General features: G+C 47.7%; 2 protein-coding genes across 2 annotated transcripts in view; one reads left to right on the top strand and one right to left on the bottom strand.

Moving 5' to 3' along the window:
• NEMF (nuclear export mediator factor) overlaps positions 1–9,979 on the top strand; it is a 23,630-nt gene extending 13,651 nt beyond the window's left edge. Inside the window, exons 15-32 of the mRNA XM_009893886.1 lie at positions 343–431; positions 1,098–1,201; positions 1,633–1,695; positions 2,445–2,557; positions 3,171–3,228; positions 3,608–3,666; positions 4,158–4,278; positions 4,410–4,683; positions 5,483–5,525; positions 5,611–5,660; positions 6,023–6,170; positions 6,514–6,591; positions 6,673–6,867; positions 7,503–7,535; positions 8,432–8,538; positions 8,637–8,680; positions 8,785–8,864; positions 9,902–9,979. Of these exons, the coding sequence (XP_009892188.1) occupies positions 343–431; positions 1,098–1,201; positions 1,633–1,695; positions 2,445–2,557; positions 3,171–3,228; positions 3,608–3,666; positions 4,158–4,278; positions 4,410–4,683; positions 5,483–5,525; positions 5,611–5,660; positions 6,023–6,170; positions 6,514–6,591; positions 6,673–6,867; positions 7,503–7,535; positions 8,432–8,538; positions 8,637–8,680; positions 8,785–8,864; positions 9,902–9,979 (1,737 nt within the window). The remainder of the gene's footprint in view (positions 1–342; positions 432–1,097; positions 1,202–1,632; positions 1,696–2,444; positions 2,558–3,170; positions 3,229–3,607; positions 3,667–4,157; positions 4,279–4,409; positions 4,684–5,482; positions 5,526–5,610; positions 5,661–6,022; positions 6,171–6,513; positions 6,592–6,672; positions 6,868–7,502; positions 7,536–8,431; positions 8,539–8,636; positions 8,681–8,784; positions 8,865–9,901) is intronic.
• A 1,378-nt stretch (positions 9,980–11,357) lies between these two features.
• KLHDC2 (kelch domain containing 2) lies at positions 11,358–24,678 on the bottom strand. Its single transcript, XM_009893885.1, has 13 exons — positions 24,353–24,678; positions 23,433–23,512; positions 22,292–22,409; positions 20,807–20,922; positions 17,813–17,894; positions 17,641–17,724; positions 15,460–15,540; positions 15,324–15,382; positions 14,878–14,987; positions 14,337–14,409; positions 13,149–13,236; positions 12,077–12,129; positions 11,358–11,806 (listed from the first exon to the last, which is right to left on the bottom strand). Exons 1-13 carry the CDS (start codon positions 24,506–24,508, stop codon positions 11,683–11,685), a joined length of 1,224 nt encoding a protein of 407 aa, XP_009892187.1. The 5' UTR covers positions 24,509–24,678; the 3' UTR covers positions 11,358–11,682.
• Between the last annotated feature and the right edge of the window lie 1,888 nt (positions 24,679–26,566).

The raw sequence follows: 26,566 nt of genomic DNA, 5'->3' as shown, positions 1-26,566 counted from the left end.
TTCCACCAGTAGCATTGTGAACACGTAAGACAGGTGCTTGATGGAGATACTGACAGACCAGTACTTATGGAGGCAGGACTGGAAAATCAATGGAGATCCTTACAATCAAAGAGGTGATAATCTTCACAAGGGGCAGCTATCCAGGGCGGAGGATTATGAAGATTTTAGGACAGGTGTCTTACCTGTGCGCAAGGGGAATGCAGGCCTGTGTATAGCAGCAGGATGTGGAGCCTGCGCTCTGAAGAACTTCAGAGACATTTCCTACCAACTGCCCTACTGTTCAGTGATCAGTTTGGTGATTCCTGTGCTGGCGGGTTGCGATCATGCTTTCTGTCTAAATAGGCATTTAAATCGGCTGAGAAGAAGACGAAGCAGACGTTGAGGGAAGTTCAAACAGTTACCACCATTCAGAAAGCGAGAAAGGTCTATTGGCAAGTACAGTTTCATTGTCATTATCTAATCCGTTGTGGACATGTGCAAATGTAGAACGACTGTGTCAGGCTGAGTTTTCACTAGCTTAGAAGTGGAGCTAATTATGTTTTCTAAGCGCTACACTTTGTATTGAGTCTTCTTACAATTGTTCCTCGAAGGTGCTGGCCTGATCCTGTTAGTGCCTTTGCCTGGGAAAGTTCCTTTCAGTGGATGTGGACTTAGTTTTATGCTTTTAACACGGCTGGGAAAATGGGCTTAGTAAAAATAGGGAACTTCACTGTTACTTTCTGGCAGCTCTGTGAAATAATAACAGTAAATTTAAGAAAAAAAAAAAAAAAAGGCAAGAACAAAAGACAAAACCTCAAAGCTTTTTGTAGTCTAATAACTGAGTTATTAAAATAAAAATAATTAGGAGGCAGCTGGGCTTTGTGGTGATGGTACTTGTCATTTCATCTCAAAATATCATTGGCAGTGATAAATTTGTACCATGCCTTGTTTTTATGCCCTGGGCATATGGATGGATGTGAAACTATTTGCAGTGTCTTTTGTAAGGAGTAGATCGATAAGATCGATATTCTTAGAGTTTGGTATAAAAAAAAATACCTTTGTAATGTTCTGTTAGTTCCAGGTGTTTTTCACACAATGGATTTGATATAATTTGGCAGGTTTGAGAAGTTCCTGTGGTTCATTAGTTCTGAGAATTACCTTATTATTGCTGGAAGAGATCAACAGCAGAATGAGTTGATTGTAAAGCGATACCTTAAACCAGGTGAGAGTCTGTTTAAGTGGAGTATATCGGTTTCTCTCTTATTTTCCAGTTTTGTAAATGTAGAAGAATAACACAGGAAGGTCTGTCTGGTTTGTTCTTAATTTGGGTCTTAGGTCAAAGGGGACTTTGGTGATGGTGAGTCCTGGAGACTGTGTGTGTTGTCTGTGGAGTGCCGGGGGGGTCTGCTGTGGGAGACTGGACCCTCCAGCACTGTGGGGCAAGAGGAGGTTGGATGGACTCTTGTCAAGAGCAAAGGAACTGATTCTCCCTGGAGCAACTGCGAAGGACTAAAAGCTTTCTGTATGCTCTCCCTATCCTGCTCCTTGCAGCCAAAATAGCCGTTGCCAGCTAACGTTAGAAACCTTCACCTTAGCTCGAGTGATCTGTGTAGTTACCAAGTGTGTGACTCAGATGAGTCACTTCTTTTCCAGGGGACATATATGTGCATGCTGATCTCCATGGAGCCACGAGCTGTGTGATCAAGAACCCATCAGGTACCTTATGTGGGGCTGATGCAGGGACTTGTAGAAGCCTGGGGGCACTGCGAACTGACAGCCTCTGCAGTGCATGTCAGCCCAGCCCAGCAAGCTGCCTTCCCCCCTTGCAGTGGTACCCAGCTCCAGTGGTGCCCACTCACTCAGTTTCCCTTAAGATGTGAGAGGCATCAGTCCTAAGATCAGGTTGTCACTGACTGCTGCTGTTTCTCAGCCATGACTGGCTGCTTGGAATTGCTCAGTTTGTCTCCCAGTGGGAAGAAGCAATGGAGATGTGCTCCCAGAAACAAGTGTTAGTCACTGGCAGAGGTGGTGGGGCAAGTGCTTGCTGCTACCAGAGTGCTGCTGAGACTTTGAGTGGTGGCGTAAGCAGTTCGGGTGGTGGTGGAGAGTGCTGATCTCGGCAGAGAAGCGTTAATGCAGTGGGATGGATCTCATGGGAGACCAGCTGTGCAAACCCTGCCCGTGCCCCGTTCCTGGGAGGTGGTGGAAGTTGGCCTTGTGTGGTGAGGAGCACAGTTACTGCTCCCTTGTGGAGCTGAGCTGAGGAAGGAGCGGTAGCACAGCTGGCTTCAGCCTCTGTTGGTGGGCCGTGAAGAGCAGCTGCTGACACTGCTTCTGCTCTGTCCGTACTGCCTTCAAGCTTAGCCAGGCCATGTTGTCTCTGCCCAGGGCAAGCTCACATGCTGGGTTAGGGCACGTGTGGAAGTTGGATCTCATTTGCTGATGTGTCAGGTGTTACTTTGTAGGTGAACCGATCCCTCCACGAACCCTGACAGAGGCAGGCACGATGGCGTTGTGTTACAGCGCTGCCTGGGATGCCCGTGTTGTCACCAGTGCTTGGTGGGTCTCCCACAACCAGGTGAGGACACTCGTGCGTGAACTTTGCAGACAGAACGTCTGAAGGAACTGATGTGCAACTGCAGACAAGTGTCTCTGTGTGGGGACTGATGGATGTGGGTGAAACTTGTTCTCTGATACCGTTCCTTGTGGGTTCTCCCTGGCTTTGCTGCGCTTAGGGCCAGGCATGGAGGGGTAACCTCCATGACATGACAGAGGAAAAGGACTTTTCTTGAGAATGAAGTTTTCATTTTTTTTTCAGTTGGGCTTCTAGCTTGTGTATTAACGGCAGTCTTGTTGTGCTTCCAATCAACTCAAGTGTAAGGGTGGAGAGTTTACATCAAACTGGAGGTCGCAGTGCCTTTAGTGTTCTTATTTCCTGAATAACCCAGTTACTTACCCAGGACTTCTAAAACGTAGTGCCAGTAGTGTGTGATTGAATTGAAACATCTCTTAGGAAAATATTCTACAAAGGACAGGAAGAACGCCTCGGAAACGGAGTCCTTCCACAAACTGTTCCCATAAGTTAAAAATGCAGCTCGCTTGAATGTTGCTTTTGTTAGTGCTGTTATTACGCAGTGCTGGCCTTCTGTCACAGATGCTCTCTGTAGTGTGTCATGATTTTTTTTTTTTAGGTTTCTAAAACTGCACCTACAGGAGAATACCTCACTACTGGAAGCTTCATGATCCGAGGTGAGACACAAAGGAACAGCATGAATTTGACACTGGGCTTTTTTTCTGAAGACCCTGTGCTGTCCTGCTGTGGCGGCCACCTGAGCTGCCCCCCTCAATGTGGCAGCCAACAGATCCCACTCTTCTCCTGAAAATCTGTTCTGGGCAGTTTAGACTGAATATCAGGCAGCTGCAGCAGCATTTCTAGCTGAGGCCCTGGGCAGAAGATCATTAGCTAAACTGCTTTTGAGTTTCTCCTGTTCTGTTATCATCCAAGAGACAGAACAAGTTCCAGTGTAATTTTATGGTAGCCTGAAGCCTCTAATAAAGCTGAATTTTGAAAATACGTCACGTAACATAGCTGTTAAACCTCCTCTGAGATTCTGCCTCTGTTTTTCAGGGAAGAAGAATTTTCTTCCACCTTCATATCTGATGATGGGCTTCAGCTTCTTGTTTAAGGTACTGCTTTCTCTGTGCAGCTCCTGCTGGCTTTTGTAATTTGGTTTGAGCTGTAGGAGTCTCATTTTCTGGTTCTTGCTTATCAGTATATTCCCAATTACTTCTTCTCCCACTGGGACAAATCCCATAAAACGCTACTTGCTGAAAATTACTCTGCTTTCATTTCCATTTTTCCCCTGTTTGCACTGTCTTCATTTAAAACAAACAGACACTGTGAACATTACCGCCTCTGCTAGATTTTTATACCAGCTCTGTTTGAAGCATATGTTTAGGGAGTCTGCTCGTTGTGCAGTTACGTGTGTCTCCTCATTAGCTGTACTTTCTATGTTGTCAGACTTGGGTTTAAATGTGCTGGTTTAGTTTTCTTGGCTTTTGAATGGCAAAAGGTGTTCAAAGAGAAAGAATAAAGCTGAGTCAGGTGTTCTCTGAACGGGCTGGAGAACATCACTGGAGCTGCTACTGGCCTAACATAAAGGCGCCTCTGTTGTTAGGTGGATGAAAGCTGTGTTTGGAGACACCGAGAAGAAAGGAAGATCAAAGTACAGGATGAGGATCTGGAAACGGTTTCCAGCAGTGCCAGTGAACTGGTGTCCGAAGAAGTGGAACTATTAGGTACAGTGGATGTCACTGGGATGCTGACAGATGGGACTGTTCAGGGTTTGGCATATAGTTCCCTGCACTGTGTTATGGGTCAGTTTGGTGTTTCTAATGTGAACTGTATTTTCCCCACCTGTGTGCCCCAGAAGGAGGAGAAAGCAGCAGCGAAGAGGAAAAAGCAGAGTGTCAGGAAACACCAGAGGATGTGGAAGCCATGTCTGAGAGTAATCGTGATGAGGGTGTTGCTGACCTTGACCAGGGCAGAGTAAACACACCACCTGCACCAGAGGGTGACTCTGAGGAGGATGATGGAGAATCTGAAGATGAAGTGGAACATCCAGAGTCAAAGACTGAAGTGAAGGAGGAAGAGGTAAATTACCCAGATACAACAATCGACCTGTCGCATCTTCAGTCTCAAAGGTAAGTGAAGAAGCAGCTGTGCTTATCAGCAATGTGGGCGCTGCTAAGGATCTGCGTACTGGTAAAATGCTGCCAAGACAAGGGCTGTGATGAGTTGCCGTCACTTCTTTCGATGCTCAGCTCTGCTGGCTGCCAGAGGGCAGGGCAGCAAGCCTGTACTGTGGGAATACTGCCATGCTGTGTGCCATTCCCTGCCACTTCCCTGCACGGCTCTTCCTTGTGTGCTGCTGCCTTTGGATGCCCCTCCTGAAGTGTACACACACACACACACACACACACGCAGAGCCCCCATTTTCTTTTCAGAGCTGTTCAGACTTGAGAAACTGGAGTCATGAGTTGTTTCCGCTCTGCCAAGCTGGTGCTGAGTTACTGCTCTGCGTGTGGCTGCGAGATGAGCTCATCCCCCTGTTGTCCCTGGAAATGGCACTCCTTAGAGGGTGCAAGGAGTCGGGATTGAGTGGGTGGAAATGGACGGCACTGCAGGGAATACCACAGCTGAGCGGGGCTGTGCACATGGAAAGCCGAACATTAGGGGTTCCTTTAGCGCATACTGTACCCAGGCTGTCTTTGTTGCTTGTTTGTGTGTGTGCATGAGACAAGCTGGCAGAGATCTGAAGACTTGTTTTGTAAACTGAATCCCAGTATTGCTGCCCTTTTCCATTCACCGAAGCTGGGGTTTTCAAGAACTAGAAAGCCAAAAGTGGTGCAAGCAAGTTAGCTAATGTCTGTGTTGGGGTGATGTGTCCATGGTTGAGCTTTTCTACATCTATTGATGAGCTCCATTTTGATCTCCCTACAGATCCCTGCAGAAAATCATCCCCAAAGAGGAAGAACCCAACTTGGTAAGGTTCCAGCTCAGATGTTTGGCAAAGAGCAGTGTGAACTGCTGCTGGACATGGTGTGCTCTAACTGCGTTTCACTTCTTAGAGTGACAGCAAGTCCCAGGGGCGAAGGCATCTGTCTGCCAAGGAGCGGAGGTGAGAGCCTCTTTGTGTTTGCAGTGCGGTGAATGCCTCCTCCCCATTCCCTCTCCAGGAGCTGGGCGCAGGCCATGTTTTCCATGTCCCAGTCTGCCCTGGTCCTTGCCCATAGTCCATTCTGCATTTCTAGTGTGGGTCCCGCCTGTGAGATGTGGCTGGTTCTCTCTCCTTCGGGAGTGCTGGTTGTGAACAAGGAGTTTCTTGGGTACTCATGGGCTCAAGAGGGTGTTATTTCCAGTGTACCTGCCTCAGGCTCTCCCGTAGCCCCATGGCAGGGAAGCAGGGTGGTAACGCTAGCAGGAGAGCAGCGGACTCTTGTCACAAGAAGAGGCAATGTATCAAGTGATCATTTTCCTTAGAGAAATGAAGAAAAAGAAGCAGCAAAACGACTCGGAGAACTTGGAGCTGCCTGAAGAGAAGCAGAAAGAGACGGAGACACAGCCTCCCCCTGCTCCCAACACCAATAAAGGTGTGCCGGCCCCTCAGCCCATCAAGCGAGGCCAGAAGGTAGGCAGGGACCAGGTTTACCCAGGGGTTGAGCCGTTGACATGTGAAGTGTGGACAGAAATACCGTGTTTCTGTCAGACATCCATGGCTGCCTGGTAGTTTTAGACTCTTGGTGGTGCTCTTGGTGGTTTCAGGATGATGGTGCCAGTCTGTTAGCATAGAGCACGCTGTGCTTTCCTCAGTGAAACCACAGTCTCTTGGTTACTGGGGAACTGCTCTGAAAGAGGTTCAGGAGACCTGGAAAGAAAATGCATGTGGGGTCCGTATCTAGGTGTTTGTTTGTGGATGTGAAACTCTGCAAAAGTCACTGTTTCTAAAGCTGCCTGTGTGTTTTCTTCTGCAGAGTAAAATGAAGAAGATGAAGGAGAAGTACAAGGACCAGGACGAGGAGGACCGGGAACTTATCATGAAGCTGTTGGGGGTGAGCGAGAGGAGTTCTGCCTCTCCCTGTGGCACGGTCCCTTGGGTCTCTGGCTCTGACTATCTCTGTGTGTAACCACAGTCTGCAGGGTCGAACAAGGAGGAGAAAGGGAAAAAAGGGAAAAAGGGGAAGACGAAAGAAGAGCCGGCAAAGAAGCAACAGCAGAAATCCAAGGCTGTGCGTCGTGCTGCTGGAGGGGGCAAGGAGACGTTCCCAGCAGGAGTCCTGCTGCACGAGTCGCAGGACCCAGCCCTGGATGAGCAGCAGGATGAGAAGGTGAGCAGCACACTCACCTCTGCCCTCCTGTCCACACGCCTGTCCCTTCTCACCCTCCACCATGGCTCTCCTGGCACTGCGTAGCTGTGTTCTGCCAGGGAGGCTGAGCAGCTCTTGCTGGTTTTGGGGCACTGTGGAGAACACTGTGCCTAATGCCATGACTCTGGGAGCACGTTGCTTTCAAGAAGCAGCAAAAAAGCCTGCAGCAGTTTCTGTGCACACTGTGTTCCCAGCACAGCCAGAACGAGGGCTCAGAGGAGTACCGAGCCTCACCAGGCTGATGGGGATCCAGTTAAGCCAATAACTCCCACTCGGTGCAGCTGAAACGTAACTGAGCGCTCTGCAGATCTGTTGTTGTGAGTCAGTCAGTATCGCTGAATCGCAGCCCATCTCTCTCCTCCCAGCTTGGCATGTGGCAAGCGAATTAGAGTTTTGAAAGAAACATTCCTCCCCTCACCCACATAAAAGTGCTCTTCTTACCTTTGCTTTAAAATAAGTTAAATTCTGTTTGCAGTTAGAATGTGGCTTTCTGTGTACGGCTGATAAAAAAATTCATTTTCTCCAGGGGCTGGGGGAGAAAAAAGCATTTGTGTGCTGATTTTCAGCTCTCATGTCTCCTTTGTTTGTGTGTACAGGAGGAGCAAGACCAGGATCAGCCGGGAGTTGAGGTAAATGCTCATCTTTGAAGCTCCCGTAAGTAAGTGCTGAGGAGAAGGCTTTATTCCTGCTCGAAGCCGGCGGACCCCCCTGCAGCACGCAGCTCCCTGTGACCCAGAGGCACAGGCGTTCAGCGGGCTGGGTCGTGTGTGAGCCCTCCCCAAGGGTACGGCCCTGCTGTTAGAAGTCCCCTTCTTGCCCGTGACTGTTAGAACTCAGCTTTCTTGTATTTTAAAAAAAAAACCCCAAATGTAACCTCTTTCTTCTTCCTGCCCTGCTTATCACCTACATCCCCTAACTAAGGGCTGGCCACATTGAAGTTTGTCCCTTGCCTGTGCCTCTGGAGGGCTTTGCACCCCCCGGTAACGGTGGCGCTGAGCTGGAGGATGGCACAACACGATGCAGTGCAAGTTGCTCTTTAGTCTACAAGTTTATTTACATATAAAATTGTTTCAAAGTTTTCTATAATTACAAGCTGTGGGTGTTGCCCAAGGCTGGAAATAGGTCGATTTCTTTGAATTCTTTAATGAAGGAGGACAACGGTTGTCTGGAGGGGGAAGCTGTTGGTGAGCCTGGGAAGTTGGAACCATATTTTGGGTTCCCGTTTGGGTCATTCAAAACTAAATCCATCCTGTTTCGAGTGATGTGATTTTAGTCATCAAAGATGGTCAGTAATGAATCATGGCTTTGTAATTTAATGCCAGTGAAGCAAGTGATAAAGCTAAACTCAGTACGTTTCAGTAAGCCCGTCATGAGATCTGACACGGGGTACCTGCGGGATTGCAGCAGTCGGTGCAGTTCAGCTGGAAGGGGAGAGGCCCTTCAGCCTCTGCCTCCAGGGAGGCCGCTCGGCAGGGGTTGGAGAGCCGCTGCCTGGTTTCACAGCAGAGCTCCTTTGCCCCTTCAGGAAGGCGAGGCGTTGCTGGACTCCCTGACGGGCCAGCCGCACCCCGAGGATATTCTGCTCTTCGCCGTTCCCATCTGTGCTCCCTACACAGCGATGACAAACTATAAGTAAGTCGTGGCACATTCAGTGGGAAGGGTTTGGCGGCAGCCTGCGCTGGCCGAGGGGAGCCTGCGTCCTTCTTACGGAAACCTTCTCTTTTTGCAAGGTATAAAGTCAAGCTCACTCCAGGCACCCAAAAGAAGGGAAAAGGTACTGTGTTAAAGCACCGGAATCCTTTTCAGTGCTCTACCTGTTGCAGCCAGCACGTTTTTACATACTGTTTACATCTTTCCTGTTGGTTTTCTTTTCCACAGCTGCAAAGATTGCCTTGCATAATTTTATGCAATCCAAAGAAGCGAGTGCAAGAGAAAAAGACCTGTTCCGCAGTGTAAAGGTAACTAGTTTTTCTATGTAATTTCTTTTGTACAAACACAACAGCAGTAGCAAAATGTCCACTACTGCCATTCTGGGGGTAAATACTTCCAAAAACAAGTGTGCTATTGCCTTTTTTTTTTTTTTTTTTTTTTTTAGTCAGTGTTGTGTTTCTCAGTAGTGCTGGGGGAGATGCACTGCTTAGGCTGGGAAGAATCATTAGAAATGGAGCCTCACCTATAGCATTGGGCCTTAGCTTTCTGCATGGTGCTGCTCTTGATCTAAAGTAACATATCAGGCAAAAACATTGTCTTCCAAAAAGTTGTCTGGTCTGGGGAGAGGAAATTCCCACTCCCGCAGGCGATGTCCTGCTGTGCCGCTCATGATGGGCTCCCGCCTGCCCCTCTCTCCCGGCGAGGTGCTCACCACGGGCCGGGTAGAAGTGTCGTCTCTCTGCTCAGGCAGGACTCAGCCCACTCCATGCAGTTTTCTTCTACTTTTCTTGCCATTTCCTCCTCAAATTGGCCCCATCAGTCTGTGCACTCCACCGGGGAGAGGGCTGGTTCCTTGCGGCGCTGGTGGCTCGGTCAGCTGTTAGCACCACAGTCCCCTCTCTCCTCCTGCATCGCCTGGATGTCCTCAGGTGTTTATTTCTCATGTCACGTCAGTGGTCCCCGTTTATCAGGCAGCCCACACTGCTCGGACGGCGGCTTGCTGGCCTGTGACAGTCCCCTCATCAGAAACGCTGAGTAGCAGCAGACACTGCTACAAAAACACAATTAATGGTTAATGACCTTGAGGCAAACAGGTAGCGCCCAGGGAATTGCTGGCCCGTCCGAATGGACCTGATGTGTGGAAGCTGCACAGAAAAACCATTAAGTCTTTCATTAATAAAACATGGCGCGAGAGCCTGCCATCGGCCTTATTCTCTTTGGGGAAAAGCTGGCAGGAACAGGCACATCAGCTCTGGCCAGCGGGCGCGGAAGCAGTAGTGGAAGTGAGGAAGAGGTTTGTAAATTCCCTTCTGCTGTGTTCAATTTCTCATCTTTCGTTTTGTAGGATACAGACTTGTCAAGAAATATTCCTGGTAAAGTGAAAGTGTCTGCACCGCATCTCCTGAACAGGAAAAAGAAGTGATTCCGTACTGGGGTTTCTCACTACCAAACTGCCGCTGCTGCGCAGTCAGAATCCAGCACCTGTGGCCGAGGCGGATGGACAAACCGACCGACCGACCCCACCTGCCGTTAATTTGACTGAATTTAGCTTCCGTGGTAGCTGGCAGACAACAACCAGTTCCTGCATCACGGTTTAGATGGACTGATGGACTCTAACAACTCGATATAAATAGCATAAAACCATGCAAAAGTAAATTGCTGGCGTTTGGGCAGTGCTGCCATCTCTCGCTGTTCGTTCTCTAACGCTTTCAATGCCAGAGCCGAGCGCTCCTTCCCCACGCTGCTGGGCGAGGGCCTGCCCCAGTCTGCTGCAGCAAAACGCTTGTCGTGTTGTTTTCTTCCCAATACCCACCGCTTTCCTCTGAACGGGACTGGAGATTCTAGCAGGAGAGTTTCAGTGCAAAATACTTAATTTGAGAAAAGGTAGAATTTTACTTTTTCCCCAAATATGCCATGGGCTGCCGGGAGAGGGCCGGTGCAGTCCCAGCTCCGGCCCTCCATAGCACCCACTCCCAGCAGCACAGCCAAACTGTGCCGCGTAATTATTACCCCTGGGGGGGTGAGGAAGGGGCAGGGAGCAGCTGGGGGGGTCAGAGTAAACCCCCGTGTGCTGTATCAGCACAGCCCAGAGATGTGAAACCACAGCTCTGCTCTGACGCTCTGCGCCACCCCGAGCACTTGCTCAAGCTGTAGCTAAAGCTTGCATAGGAATTACAATACAGGAATTATTTTGTTCTAGAAGTCAAAGTTTTTAATTTTATTCTAAGGACAGCTTAAACATGAGTTCACCCCTTCCCCACAGCAGCACAGCCTTTTCCTTGTCCCCGATGTCACCTGCTGGGGCTGCTGACTGATGGAGCCGAGTCAGCGAAGGCAGGCACTGACACATCCCGCTGCCACTCTGATGTGCCACCGCCACGCTGAAGTCCTTCAGGCTGTTCCAGCTGCAGGCGAGCTCCGCAGGTTACCGACACGGCTGATAACAGGCTCAAGCACTTTCAGTTACACTTCTCAGGGCAGAATATCTGCTACCTAAGGTTCACAATTGAAGTTTCACAACATAAAGAGTTCCAAAAAAACAAACTACAAACAAGCAGAGAGTAGTGGTGCTTAAACATCCCACAGTTTACGACAACGGACAATTTCTAAATCCCGTTTCGCTGACCTCAAGCATTTGTGGCAAAAATGTTAAGCAGTTTCCTAACGCTGCAGACTAAAACAGGACTGCTCACCCGTCACAGCAATCCTCAGCCCAGTCCAGCACAACGCTCCCCTTTAACAGTCAGGGTCCACCACAGCGTTTCCTGCACAACCAGGACGCTCCTCAGGGTCTTGACTGGGGACTCCACAACAAGTATTTCCACACGTGCCCACCCCATCTGCTCGCGTGGGGCTGGCCCTCACACGTACATCAAGGTGGACAAACCCAGAACTAGTTTAGCTTAAGCAGAGGATACATCTCCACTTGCATTAAATACATTTATTGCAAACATCTTTTTACACAAAAATAGGTTCTCTCTAGGCCATTCACATGCAACTGAAAGGCAAGAAGCAACTACCTACAACGATACAGCTATTTAACCTATACAAGTTTAACGGCTGCCACGCTTGGTAAGATCATGACATCTTAGAATCGCTCATCCATGCACAGAGGCTGCAGAGGGCTCAGGAGCCCGAGGTGTTGTTGCTTCCAAACCGTTGATTGACGCTGTGCAGCAAGTGCTTGGGGAGGCAGTTCCAGGAACTCGCCAGCATCTCCTTAAAGCAAATGACCGCTTCGAGGCAGAGCCTTGGGGAGAGGGAAACACGGCCGGCGTTAGCCCGGGGTTGAACGAGGGCTGCAAGGTAAGCTCATTCTTTACAGCTATTTAGCGAGGGCTCGTTCTCATTGTCAGTGCCAAATGTTTCTGACAGGAATCTGGATCTATCCTCTCAAAATCGGCTGCTGTTTTTTCAGCAGTCTTTAGGGGAAGAGATGGTTTCAAGTATTTGAAACACCTAAGACTACTTGTGGTAGATGGAGACACGACAGTTTAATGTCACGGTCTTGCTTTCTTACCTTACAAGAGATCTTGGTTGTAGAGAAAACACAAGTATTTCATTACTGTGAGCCTGGGGGTGGGGAGGGAGAGAGAAAGAAGCAATTCAGTTATGTGGATTCACCTTATTACAGCAGGAGCCAAACCAGCCAAGGCTCACACAAACGGCGCCTGGAAAGGTGGGCAAACTGCTCTGAGGACTGGAGAGGCTGATGGTGGGGAGTAGAGTGGCCTTCACGTAAATCACAAAGGCAGCAGACAAACTGAATGTAGAATTGCTCACCAAATCCTACAAGGTGGGAAGTTACGGGCACTGGGGGAACTACTATTCATCCAGCTGGAGGGGAACGGGCGCACAAAGCAGGCAGGCTCCCACGCCGTCCCGTCCCTCTGCGGCATCTCCCGTTGCTGCCAGAGGGGGGACGGGGCTGGCTGGGATCTGCGCTGAGGGACTTTGGACTGGATCAGGCTCAGCAGTCAATGTTTTTTGGTTTGTGGTTTTTTGGTTTTTTTTTTTAAATGGTTATGCCTGCTCCCTGAATGCACATAAACATCACCTGCCAGAGCTGAGCTGCCGGTGTGTTAAGAAGTGTTACACCACTCTTGTTTGCCACTTGCCCGTTCCAGCTGACGCCCACTGGTTCTTACACTAGCAGGTGCTTGTTCCCGCTCTCCCTTTCCAACCAACTGGTGTTTTTACCCCCGTCCTGGCTGAAGAGCCCCTCTTTGCTCGGCCCGTTCTCACCAGGACTCCCTGCGGGCAGCGCAGTGAAGAAATTACTTTGGGAGGGGCTCCCTGAAAACAGCCCCGTGAGCTTTGCCCCAGGGCAAAGCTAAAGCAATAGTTGGGAGATAAGAACAGGCTCCAAGTAAAAACAGTAAGTCAGTTTGTTTAAATAATGAATAATGACCTGTTTTCCAGAAAAGCAGCAAAATATTTTCCCTTCAAGCTTTGTTTATGCACCTTTGTCAGTCCTCACGAGATCACGCTGACAACTACAAGCATTTCACACCCTCTGGAGCCGTGAGGCACCGCGGCCCCTGCAGGAAGGGCTGGGCTGCACAGGAAGGGAAAGCTCGAAATAAACTTACGGCTTTGGAATGGGCAAGTAAGTTGTTGGCACAGCCCCCAAAGACGATCACCTCTCCCTCTTCGCTTGCACAAGCGGTATGCCACAACCTAGGAACAGAAGTTGCCCTGCATTAAACCAAAAAAACACCCCACCCAGTAACACGTTTGGGATTTGTATTTAAAAGTTAACGCATGCAAGTTTGCCCTTCCACCCGTACGCTGTAGACGTGACTAATTCATCGGGAGTTTACGTTCAGAGAAGGAAAAGTGGTCAGCGAAGGATGGGCTGTGTACGGTGCCCTGGTCAGAGCGGGGCTGCGGGGCCGTGTCTGAAAGCCACAGGCCTGTCGCTCCCGGCGGATGGCTGTCACGATCCGCTCGCACAAACTTTAGTTTCATGTCCCGCTTGAGTCAAAAGACTGAACGAACACGGTCAGTCAGATCTGGTATTGCTCTCCTCAGACTTGGGGAAACGACGGATCTCAGGCGTGCGTTCAGCAACAACACAGCACTGTCCTGCTGCTCCACAGGGGGGAAAGCGGGGTGGGTAGGGGGGCGGCAGCTCGGCCTGGTTACTGCCCCAGGAAAACAGAGCCCTCTTCATCCCCACCTGCGGCAAGAGCGAGGCCAGAGGGCAGGCCAGGAAGCATCACCGCTTTAACTCATTTAACCTTGGATCAGAACACTTCCCCAAACAAGATGGATCACAGCAACTCACATGACACGAGTGTTTTCGATACTATATAGATGCATCACAGAAGTTTTGATGCTTTTAAATTACAGGTCACCAACTCTAATTTACTCAGCAGGAAGACAAAAATATGCAGGGTGTGCACAGGATTAGCCACCAGCGAGGACGCTCAAAACGGTGACACCTGCTTGCGTACAGTTTGCCGGCAGAGCAGGAACGCGCAGGTTGCAGTTAGCTCTCATGCTGGCACGTGCAGATCAGAGACCTCTGCAGCCAGGAGATCCAACCCAAAATCCCCGTCTCTCCTGCTGTTTCACGAGCACTGAGCTATACGCTACCTCCAGCCCTACAGTGGTATTCGATACGCCGGCATTTCTGGGGTGGAAGCTAGCAGTAGTATTGCGTTGTTAGGAAAAACGAGTGCTGGAAAGAGGAGCACGTGTCCTCTCTCTGACTGCCAACATGAAAAGCTCCCTCACTCTTTTTTTCTAGGTTTCCAGGAAAGCCTCTACCATACCTTGGTTTTTCAGAATAGTTATGCTCAAACTGTATCCACTCATTCTTGCTGATACAATAAATCCAAGCGTCACCTGAAAACAAGCAAAACCCCAAATACAAACAGTATTCTGTTAGTTCTTTCACATTTGCTGCACTACACGTACTCTGGGGTAACACAGTCCATTTTTGTTCTTAAATAAATCAAATTTTTTAGGAAAAACCTCTATGAAACTTTGGACTGCTTATTTGAAAAACAGGCGTTTAATAATGGTTTATGAGAGCGAAGTCAGAAGGGAAAGATGGAGAACTGTAAAGCTCTTACTAACTGCAATTTGCATGAGATACATTTTTAGAGCAGATTAATTCCTATAAATAATAGCGTCTCAGCGCACTCAGTGACTCCTGCTCTGTGAAATGAGCTGTTGACTGTAAGAAGTTGGATCACAAGTGCACAGAAGGAATTTAGAAAGAATTTGAGGTGACTAGGCAATAATTCAAGGTTCTGTGCACAACTGTTTAAGAACACAAAGACAACACAAACCCTTTTGGGAACGACTTACTTAATGGCTGCTTGTCAGTGGTGAATCCTCCGAAGAGAAAGAGGTGATCCGAGGAAATGGGTGTTAAAGAATGCCACGATCGGCCAACTGGGCAAATGCCTTGCGTGATTCTGTATTTCAATAAAAGCACCACAAATTACACATGCGCTACAATAAAATAGTGCTGCGCTTTTCTGCTCCAATTATTTTTCAAATATTTGAAGGATGCCGCTGCACATAGCTCATGACCCAACGAAAAGTTTAATTTCTTTAGACACAGTAAAAGAATTTTACTCGTACCAATACTTGAAAAAGCCTGACAGCAAGAGTCAGCAACTGCTCAGGAGGATGTTCTACTTGAGTTTAGTTACTCGCTGGAGTTTACCAAGTTTCACTAGAACGATTAGAAGTGAATAAAAATCTACATATTGCTTTACAAACAAAAACCCTCAAGTTTTGGTACCTACATTTCATTCCATTCCCACGTATCCAAATTCAGATAGTAAAGATCGTTCATTCTGGACTCCTACAATAAAGCAGACCACGGTTGAAATACTCCGTTTGGGTTTCAGTACCACATCGTTAAACTGGGCTGGGGCTTACTCTGTATCTGCCACCAAACACGTAGCCTCTGTTCCCAACCGTAGCACAGGCGTGAGCTGCTCGTGGTGATGGAGTTTTACCCTGGGAACAGAAAATGTGAAATAAGAAGGTACGTTTACTTGATACACGAACAAAAGAAAGACAATGCCACTTCACCAGAAACCTGCAGTGGACCGAGTGAAGAGGAGCTGGGCTGAAGATGCCCATCGCGCACATGAAGCGGCGCGGCTACGGCCACGCCAGGCAGGCCAGGAGGCGCGGGGCGACAGCAGCACGGTGGGGCAGGGGCTGCACTCCTCTCAGGCCTCCCGGGAGAGCTCACCTGGACATCGCGCGCAAGGCACAGCAAAGTCTCACACGTCAGTCACCCCAGGAGATGAAAGGCTGAACTGAAGTCAGATTTAAGGCCAACAAGGAACAGAGAGGAAGTCATTCTGTGTGCAGAAACTTGCTTTTTTTGATGGATGGAAGATCAGAAAACTCATTAAAAACGGGGTATTTTGTTTTCCCCTCTTTAAGTGTCAAGGTATAAATTTTGCTTTTAGAAGAGGGTTCGGACAGTCACAGACCTCAGACTGTAAATGAGACAGTGACATAATAAATCATTAAGCAGTATTTTTCTCCAGTTATTTCTGAAATATTTGAGATATCCATGAGACAAAGCAATTCTTTGGTCATCTAAATAAGGAGTTACTCATCTGAAAGTTCATTTCCTCCAATTCTGTGGCGGTATCGCTCCATTTCCCTGTTCCCAAATACTTCTGGGACACTTCAAATGGTGTATATTTGGAATTACAGAGCGTTTCATTTTGTTTTGACCACAATCAGCACCCAAGTGAAAGGTACCAAACCATCACGCTACAGTGAGGATGACAGGAAACCACACACTGCGTTTTCCTGAGCTCCCCTTGAGCACAGTGCCACTGAAGCATGAAAGGAAGCAAGTCAACAGGAAAAAAAAAAAGATAAAAAAAAAAGATGAAGAGAGAAAGACAGATCAAAATAAAAGGCAAGTTTTCCGGTTCTGGAGAGGAGAGAGGACCTAGGTAAATGAATGGTTTAAATTCAGTTTAAATGGCCTCAAGAATGTTACTGAAGAGGCATCAGGTAGTTTTTATTTTGAGGGGATGTTTCCAAAGCTAGTTCTACCAACGGCGTTCCAAACCTCTCTGACAGTCCTTCCCCTACAAGCGTGTTGTAGGTAAGACTGCAGACACACAAGCTAATGACACCTCACGGAGTAGATAGGACAGAAACTCAGAGTCCCACTTTGCTGGCAAGAGAGCGAGGTAGAGGGAATTAGGACAGCTCGAGAAGGGAAGAGAGCCCCGGTCACAGAGTCCCAAGCTTTAGCTCCCGGTTGGGTTTCCTCCCCTGGCTGGGACAGACCCACCACATCCCAGGAGGGAAGCCAGGACAGCAGAAACCAGCAGTGCTGCAGACGCGGTGCTTCCCACCGGCCACAGCCAGAGCGAGCGGCCTGTGATTTATCCCGTGGAGACCACACACTTAGCAAGCACCACTGAGACAACATCAGCTCCACGAGGTCTGTTTGGGGAATCCCAGTCTCACGACCCTGCAGGGCATTTCTGACGTCCTCCTGCTCGCTAGCACTAGGTATTTCGGAGAGCTCTTCCATCTTTTCTAACTCCTGGCATTTAGGGATTGGTTTATATCCCGAAGAAGGCAGGATCACAGAGCACCTGACAACTAACCATGCGGCAGTGAAAGACTGATGACATGTAAACAAGGCTGCAGGGTGGAGCAGGAAAGCAGAAAAACGTATTTTGGGTGAATTTGCATGCTTCTTGCTTGCAAACAGTTAACCACATCTTCTAAAATAATGCCAGGGAGATACAGATTATAGATAGGACCCCTCCATGAGATACAACAGGTTAAGACAGCTTCGCCCTGCAAGTTGCCCCAGCACACAGCCCGGCACTCCGAACACCCGCGGCCCAAAGCCACTGCTGCTGGGACAGGACACCGCTAACCCCGCACAGCTACGCAGGGAGGCCGTTGTATCAGCACCCCCTTCTAACTTGACATAAATTAAGGTAGCGATCCCAGGCCTCGCAGAGTCAGGCTCGTTTTCACAGCATGCTACAGGAGGTATGGCACACAGTGAGCGTATTTCTTAAGAGCTGTAACTTAATTAACTGACGTAACACTAATAATTACCGTAGTTATAGGCTGGCTCCAAGTAAAGGTTTCAGTGTCCAGAATATGCACGTGGTCGTTCCACCCTCTAGGAAGACCTGAATTCTTTAAAGATATTAAATATGCAACAAGTTTTAATAAGCACTAATTAAATATCAAAGTTTAAATAGAAATTACTTCCAGGTTTACTTACCCAAAAAGAGGTTTCATCAAATTCAAAAGTTCCCCGTTGTTTCCCTTCAGGAAAATAACCATAGCCTCCAAAAAATATCAGCCTGAAACAAAACACGCATGAAGATCTATCAGAAATGCTATCACATCTGTTGCTACAAATTAAAGTTCTGTAAAGGCTGCGCTCAAACAGAAGACAGGAAAACCAGGGAAGCTCCTTTGGCTTCATGACTTCCAATATGTCTACAACGCAAGTTTTCCAGGTGTGGGGCCCTGTTTCTTGCCTAATCGACCCTACCACCCACATTAAATCCCTCTGTAGCTGTTTCCCAGGCCTCAGGCTTCCCAGCTTTGCTCCGGTTCCAAATGCATGAGGCTCCCAGGGCTGCTGCCTGGTCGCTGCGCTTCAGCCTTTGCTACCGGGGCTCCCGCACAGCAGCTACAGGCGTTTAGTCCTGCAGTTTCCCAACTCCGCCCTTTCCAAGCCCTCTGCCTGTCTTCCCTGAGCCCGAAATGTTCACAGACACTCCTGTGAGAAGCAAAGGGAAAGGATTACAACCCGGGCACGGTCGCTGTGGAGATGTGTGCTGGGCAGGGCAGGGCAGGGGGAGACCAAGGGATGCTACATGCAGCAGACCCTCTACCAACGAAGCGGATTGGGAAGTTTTTAGTCTTTTTGGTGGGGAAGAGGACATTTTCCCTTGTACTTGCTGTATTTTATTTCAAAGCCTGAAGAACAGTTATTATCTCATCTGGTTTTATTGTTCTTTTTGGTTTTAAAGATGTAATTTACCTTTAAGTTTTATGTTTGGGTTTTAGCACATATTAGAAACTAACGGCATGGTTTTGCCAGAAATTCTTATTGAATTATGAGGTAACAGAAAACAACCTACATCACCTAACTAAACACCCACAACTCCAGTCTTGCACAGATTTACATCTAAACTGATCACATCAAGTGTCATAACAATAAGCTTTCTCTCCACATCAAGAGTCTGAAAACTATCACCATGGGCAATTTACTATCTTTCAGGAGCCTCTGCAGCAAATCCCACAGCAAATATCGTAACAGTGAGCTTTCTCTCCATGAAATGGACAAAGCAGCACAGCCATCTGCAGTATTATACACCAAAATCACCACACGTGGCCCAAACACAAGGACATATGGCATCCCTGATTTCCTCTGCCTCACTAGGGCCGCAGACGATACAGTCAAGACCAGCTGTGCTAACAGGCAGAAGATGCCTGTGCTGTCCAGGTAAGGTTTTGTAGGGAACAGCTTAAACCCCTATCCTGTCGTAAGAAGACAGTAAGAACCCGTAACTCTTGCCAGTTGAGACCAAGGAAGACCTAGAGGCCCCTGACCGTCACCTCATATTCGCATCAGACCTCCTCAGCCCTTGGCACCATGTACGCTGGCAGTGCTGCCCACGCCGGCGGCTGGCCCACAGCCTGCGGAGAGCACCCTGCTCTGCGGGGATCTGCCCTTCCAGCTTCTCCTGCACGAGGACAACCCTGGCCACGTTCAGCTGTCACCTGTGCCAGAGCATTTTGGAGTCCTGCTCTCTGGAAGCCAGGAATCCTCTGAGAAACCAATCCTGGGTAGATGCTCCAAGAAGAGAGCCAAAAGTCCCTGCCCTCCCCTGAGAGAATTCACTTCCACCCCCAACCTCCCGAGCAGCTGGGATACAGCAAGCTCGGGGAAGCGGGAAACTACCTACCTACCTACAAGAGGGGCTTTCCTCAGTCTGTTCTCCAGTGCCAGAAGGCTGGAACGATCTCATCACAAAGCTCCCTGCTCTACCCGAACAGAACCGGGGAGGAAGGTGCAAGGCAACAGCAATGTTTGGCACATCAGCTCATGTGGCTTCAACACCTTCTCCTTGTCTTCCTCATCTTTTCCAAGGTTTGCAGTGCCAAAAGGCCTAATGACACCCCTGGGACACTATCCCAACTCATGAAATCAGATAACATCAACAGCAGATCATCTAACACACTCCTTGTTTTGTGCAACCAGCCCGTGCACATGCATGGCTGAAAAAGCCACATGCAATTTTAAGATTAAAACGGCTTCCTGCTCTTCAACTATCAAAGAAATGCAAGCTGTCCCACAAGACATGACCAAAAGATTGCATTTTGCGTGACACCAGGATTCCAGGATTCACAGAATCACAGAATTTTCAGAGTTGGAAGGGACCTCTAGAGATCATCCAGTCCCACTCCCCTGCTGAAGCAGGACTGCCCAGAGCACATCACTCAGGACTGCATCCAGGCGGGTTTTGAACATCTCCGGAGAAGGGGACTCCCCCCCCTCCCTGGGCAGCCTGTGCCACTGCTCTGTCACCCCAACTGTAAAGAAGTTTTTCCGTGTGTTGGAACGGAACTTCCTCTGTTCCAACTTGCACCCATTGCCCCTCGTCCTGTTACTGGGAACCACCGAGAAGAGTCTGGCTCCATCCTCCTTCAACCCACCCTTTAGATACTTGTAAGCAATAATAAGGTCTCCCCTCAGCCTTCTCTGCTCCAGGCTAAAGAGTCCCAGCGCTCTCAGCCTTTCCTCGTAAGGGAGATGCTCCAATCCCTCAATCATCTTGGTTGCCCTATTCTTCACAGGATTGTTCTGTGAAGAATAATTCCCTATGCAACTGCCAGGAGGAATGACGCTGATACAAGTAACCACCATGTGGTGTCTTTAAAGAGATCAACTGAGAACGCACTGTGGAAGATGGGCCTGTCATGAGCCTACACTTTGGACCGTGTCTCACAGATACTTTGCAGCTTACATATACCCAAATTGTGAGTGAGGCTTTTCCGCTTATCAACGGTTAAAGGACGGAGCAGTTTTAAAAGGCTGGCTGGGGAACACATCTTCCTGAAGCACGTATGTGCTGCAGGCAAGAAGTCCTTCTGCAGCTCTTGTTCAAACAAAAAAACACAACAATGACAAGACTAAGAGTGATTAAAAGCAAACACACGCGCAAGGATAGCTGTGCTGACTTCGTTGCTGGAGCCTTACTTGTTTTTGTAAACCCAAACGCCAAGTTTGTCCTTTGATGAAGGGGGTACCCCCTGACACTCTACTCTGACCCACTGCAGCACTTTGTCCGTGGATCTGGAATTTAACATGTAGAACTGTAGAAAATAAAAAGATTTTTTTTACCCACACAGTTAGCTTAAAGCTTAAGTCTGACTGATGTTAAAATATTAACTTTTAATTAGCATGTACTGGTACAGAAATACTTTAAAAGTTCTTTCCCTAGCTGCACAGAGCACTGAGAATGTTTGGAACAAAATATGCATCCAAAGATCCTTATCTTGTTGCAGACTCAAGCCCCGAATACTTTTTTTACAAAAGTAACAGGACTATGGGCATTGACTTTTACCGTCCAAAAGCTGAAATGGGATACAACAAAGGTGTGTACAAAGTAGCAATTGTCTTAAAAAAAATTCTGGTTTAAAAAAAAAAAAGTGGTTTTTATGGTATCATCCCTTCTCTGCGTGTTACATCATTTTACTTGGAGAGGATAGGTGACACACATACCTAAACTAACTGAAACGTAAGAATACCACAGCAGGAAGGAAGCAAGTCACACTTTATAAATGTAGTTTGTTTCAGACTGTTCGAAGCGTTGCATCAAGCTACTTTCAGTTTATATTAAGAGTGAGGCCAAAAAAACTATTTAATTTGACCACACTTCCAGCAAATCAGAAAATATTATCAGAGACTCCAGAGAAGAATAACATTTCAAACAACTACAGAGCAGTTACTAATCACCTCCTGATATTACTTTGGTTAATCCTGGAAATTCCATCTTTCAGAAGGGGCAAACTCAAAAGCACCAACGCAATACAATTTATAGGGTGAATTTCTCAAGAACAACTGTGATCAAAACAAGTAATAGGTCATGGTGTTTCTTCAGAGGTGTAAAGCCACCGGAGTACAATCATTTTGTGAAACAATGCAGCGCTGAAGGCTGACCCGTTTTGCAAACGTCACGTTATCTGACCTGTTGCAGAGAAATTAATATAACATTGAACTGGTAAAAGTCAGCCAGCTAATCACCTGCATGGAAAAAAGATCCAAGCGGTAAGCACCATATTTTGTTAGTCAAAACCTCTCAGGCAAGCACAAAAAGAACACGGCTTCAATTAGTTCCCGTCTGGGGAAGCTGCTGTCAGGATGAGAAAGCTGGTGATCTGCTTCCAAGAACTAGAGATCCAGCCAGCAGATGGAAACATGTGCTGCAGAAGCCGTGGAGGTCACAGTGACTGGATAGACATTCAGCATCCCCCGTTATTAACATTTAAGCTCTGAAACAAGATCCAACCTGTCCAGTCATTCAGAAGAAAATGTTTCCGTGATTTGTTAAGATTATACATTTTTTGCTTTGGATGGATTTTAACTAACTGAAAAGGCCACCTCTCGTTTATAAAAAATGGGAACAAAAGCTAATGAGGAGACACTTATTTGCAAGAAGGGGTTTACCTTTAAATTACTAACCTTGTTTGTATTGCCACGTGCATGGTGTCCCCCAAAGAGGTACACCACTCTGTCTACACACACGGCACAGCTTCCAGACATGGAAGGTGGAACATCTCCCTCTGTTTTACTCTTCTTCCTAGAAGCACGGTTTAAAATATTTTATCTGCTAAAAATGAACAATACTGATTTTAACTGGAGAGGAATGTTATAGCACTACCAGTATGTTTTTAATTACGATAGGTCACTGGGGACCATTCAGTTATGAGTTCTTCACACCCTTGCAGGTTTGACAATTTACAACACTAACCTGGTATGACGGAGCGGGGTGGGACAAAGGCAATTTCATTAATACATGTTTTGTGGGGGAGGAATCCTGTCTGCCCAGTCCAGAAGTTTGGTATGCTTTTCACATTCAAAATCCCCAGAAAGATCCTCAGGCAAAGAGGATGCACCTGTCTAAACTGAAGGTTTGTAGTTTGCTACTGGATTTTAAATGTTTGTAAACATTATAACCACAAAGATGAGCTTCCAGCCCATGTCCCTGGCTCTCCCTAACCACAATGACCACTGGAAGCACTGCTGAAATTGCACTTTCTACAAAGCGCTGAGGGGACCTGGCTCTGCAGCGCAAGGCCCAAGCTGGCTACAGACCTGGAGCGCTGGATTCCCCTCTCTCACACTACCAGGCATCCCAGTTTCACACAACATCGAGGCTCCCAGTGGTCTAAGACGACACAGTAATTATTTTGGCCGTATCAACATTTAAAAACTTCTCAAAAGGATAATAAATAAAAAACTCAGCGTGGGTTCCCTCACCAATGCACCACTGCAATCAAAAGTGGTACAAATACAATCTTCAGATGGTGTATTCTATACCAGGCATCCCAAAACACTTCACACCGTTGATCACATACTCCTGTACGGGCTGCCTTGCCTACTTCACCTGGTGAAAATTTATTTGGTGTTTTGACATTAAAAAAAAACCCAACCCAACATTCTGGAAATAGTTTACACATTTATGTTTAGATAGATGGGAACAAAAAGATCAGAGAATTCTCTCTCTGTTCACAGACCCTGAGCATGCTTTCTATACCAGTTTAAGAATGTATCTTTTTTTTTTTTCACCTAAAACAACAATTAAGTGAATTATTTACTGTACCATCTTCCAGTTTCCATGTTGTAGATCCATATTTCATCTCTAGGCAGATAGAAGTCATAAAATCCGCGAACTTGGGCATTCTGCAGAACAGATCAGAAAAGAAAAAGCAACATCAGAAGGACACTTGACATATTGAACTCGTTGTGAATGTTTACACCCCCTCAGAGATCAAATTGCAGAACCGAAAACAGCAGGAGCAGTGCCTGCCACACTCCTGTGCCTCTCTCCAGCACAGCACCCCCCCGGAGAGCAGGTATTAACCTATTGTTGCTTCTGCTGGGGACCAGACAAGCTCCCAGCAGAGCCAGAGACTGGGGTAAATGGAAATTAAACCTCCTTTTATCCAATCAGGATAAGTAGGGTGCATAAATAAGCCAAATTTTCCTTTTTAATTCCCCACCCTCTGCATGATACAACCAGAACAATACACCAAAGCTTTGTCTTGAGCTACCAACTTATTTACCGAGTTCATTGACAATTCATCTTCATTCCTGTCAAAATTGTAAAATGACTCGGTTTTGCTTGCAGTACACACACAACCCAGCGTGACAAATAACCAACCTGTGATCACTAACATGCAATATATAGTTGTGCTGATAATGCCGTAAATAAAAGCACCATTTTGCACACTATGCATTTCAAATCAGACAGTTTCCTTCTCTTCCAACAGACACGTGAGCCGACAAAGGCAAATGACACCCTGCATCCCACAAAAGTTATCTGTTTGCCAAGATCTGCGTTTAACACTCACAATTTATTTCAATATTTCAAAACTCTTAAATGTCATATTTTAATTTGTTAACTGGAGCTTTTCTTTTTTGGAGGAGGGATAATTTTACGGAGTAACACCCAAACTAATGGAACATAATTACCAGCATCATGGGTGGCAGAAGACTTACTTAATAAGGAGAGCAGCGTACCTTATAGCCTCCCCAGACATACATGCAGCGTCCATCAGTGACTGCCACGTGCCCGCTGCGCTCAGCAGGGCTGTCGTTCTCCAGCTGCTCAAAGCTGTCCTCAGCTGGAGCCGGGAGCTCTTCATCTGCCTGCAGGTCTTCGTTATCATCAGCCATTTCGATATAGTGCTACGTGCACAGAATAACACATAGTATGGAGCTTTGAAAACCATCACGGGAAACCACCAGCGGAAAAACCACAGAAGCTACACACTGCTGTTTCCTTCACGATAACGCTTCCGTGAAGGAAGTTATATACCATCAGTCAAGAAAGTTTCAGATGGGGATTCCTCAGTTATGGGCAATTTGTAATGGTTTCAGCTGCCAATTTAAGTCAAGGTCTCTAACTTTTTTTAAAAAAAAATAATCACACTTATCTATAAATACATGAATTGATGACCAAAAAACCAACCCACAATGGAATAAATTTGAAAGCTTTGCCTCCTATATGGTTTTCACAAAAGTGAAAACTCCTACAGCTTTTCAGGCAAAGTCCCTTTGGGCCGCCTAAGCCAAGTCTCCCACACACAAACTGCTGCCTCCAGCTCTGGGGCCCCCAACATCAGAAGGACATGGACCTGTTAGAGCAAGTCCAGAGGAGGCCACAAAGATGCTCCGAGGACTGGAGCCCCTCTGCTGTGAGGAGAGGCTGAGAGAGTTGGGGGTGTTCAGCCTGGAGAAGAGAAGGCTCCGGGGAGACCTTAGAGCCCCTTCCAGTGCCTAAAGGGGCTCCAGGAGAGCTGGGGAGGGACTCTTGATCAGAGAGGGGAGCAATATACAAGGGGGAATGGTTTCAAACTGAAAGAGGGGAGATTTAGATGAGATATTAGGAAGAATTTTTTTACTTTGAGGGTGGTGAGCCCCTGGCGCAGGTTGCCCCGAGAAGCTGTGGCTGCCTCATCCCTGGAGGTGTTCAAGGCCAGGTTGGACAGGGCTTGGAGCAACCTGGGCTGGGGGGAGGTGTCCCTGCCCATGGCAGGGGGGGTGGAACTAGACGATCTTTAAGGTCCCTTCCAACCTAAACCATTCTATAATTCTGTGAAACCGTCCCATAGCTGTTAAATGCTGGACACGTTACCTATGCTAAAAAAAAAACAACCACAAAACAAAGCCCCCTTGCCCCAAATCATGCTGACATGCAGAAGGCCAAAACCTAGAGTGTCCTGGAAAGACAAACAGCTATGTGCACCCAGCCCATGGCTCCCAAGCACTCTGCAGCTTGGGGGTAAGAGCAGCCTCCACACCAGGGCTTTGGTACGCGAGGAGCCCCAGGGCCACGCTGTCACTGGGGTCACTGGTAATTCAAAGCCCCAACCGCAGGAGGAATCAAGCCAGGAGGAGACGATGAAGTCAGCCCTGCCAGGTCATCCTGGAAGCTGCCGGCACGCTCTGCCTCAGCCTGGAATGGAGCAGGGGGACCTCTGAAAAGCCAAAGTCGCCTTCCACTTAGAAGCCATTCCCAAGTCCCCATCTGCTTTAGCTTTCCCACAGCTCTCAGTGAAAACTGTCACCACACAGAGATTTTCAGACACCGACCAAAAGGCCAGGGAAATCGGACAGTCCGAGCAATGGCTTTGTGCAACCAGGCAAAGCCAGAGAAGTGAAAAGGACCTTAGTGAGACCACCAAGCCCTGCACTCGCACCAAATCCTCGACACCTACACTGCTCCTGACAGGTTTTTGTTTAAGTTGAATCACTCCAATGATGGAGACACTGCACCACCCTCAGTAGTTTATTTTTGAACTTTAATTATGCTTTAAATTAGAAAGCCTTACCCACACCTCAACGAATTCAAGTTAACCAGATTTTTACTGATCTCTCCCCCGTGATCAGCATTCTTGAGGGTTTTTTTAAACAAATTAAGACACACTGAACAAATTCTGTCCCCCTTCAGCAATGCTTCAGTCCCGAACCGAAACACTTCTGACAAGTCACTGCAATCCCCAGCTCTTTGTGGCTCTGCCCGGCCTGTCCACATCCCTCACGGCACCCGCGCCGCCCACCCGTGGGCCCCTCCCGCCTTCAGGCGATAGATTTTACCTCTCGGGACTTTTTATACCTCAAGTGAAAGCTTAGACTTACCAGACTAACAGTGTGGTGGAGCTGAGAGATTGTCTCCTGGCTTTTCTGTTTCGCATCTCTAACTTTGTTTAAGGCTTGTTGGTAGGCACGTGT

This window comes from Charadrius vociferus, unplaced genomic scaffold, assembly GCF_000708025.1.
Source record: "Charadrius vociferus isolate BGI_N301 unplaced genomic scaffold, ASM70802v2 scaffold49, whole genome shotgun sequence".
NCBI classification, from domain to species: Eukaryota; Metazoa; Chordata; class Aves; order Charadriiformes; family Charadriidae; genus Charadrius; species Charadrius vociferus.
The sequence above is the reverse complement of the archived record's forward strand: the minus strand, read 5'-3'. Positions and strand labels throughout refer to the sequence as shown.

What these genes read in the sequence shown, in the direction of transcription:
- KLHDC2 (XM_009893885.1), bottom strand. Translation starts at nt 24,508, where the DNA reads ATGGCTGATGATAACGAAGACCTGCAGGCAGATGAAGAGCTCCCGGCT. An exon ending in TTGATGAAACCTCTTTTTGG is followed by an intron (nt 17,725 to 17,812) that starts GTAAGTAAACCT and finishes ATATCTTTAAAG; the next exon opens with AATTCAGGTCTTCCTAGAGG. An exon ending in CAACCAAGATCTCTTGTAAG is followed by an intron (nt 11,807 to 12,076) that starts GTAAGAAAGCAA and finishes CCTCTCCCCAAG; the next exon opens with GCTCTGCCTCGAAGCGGTCA.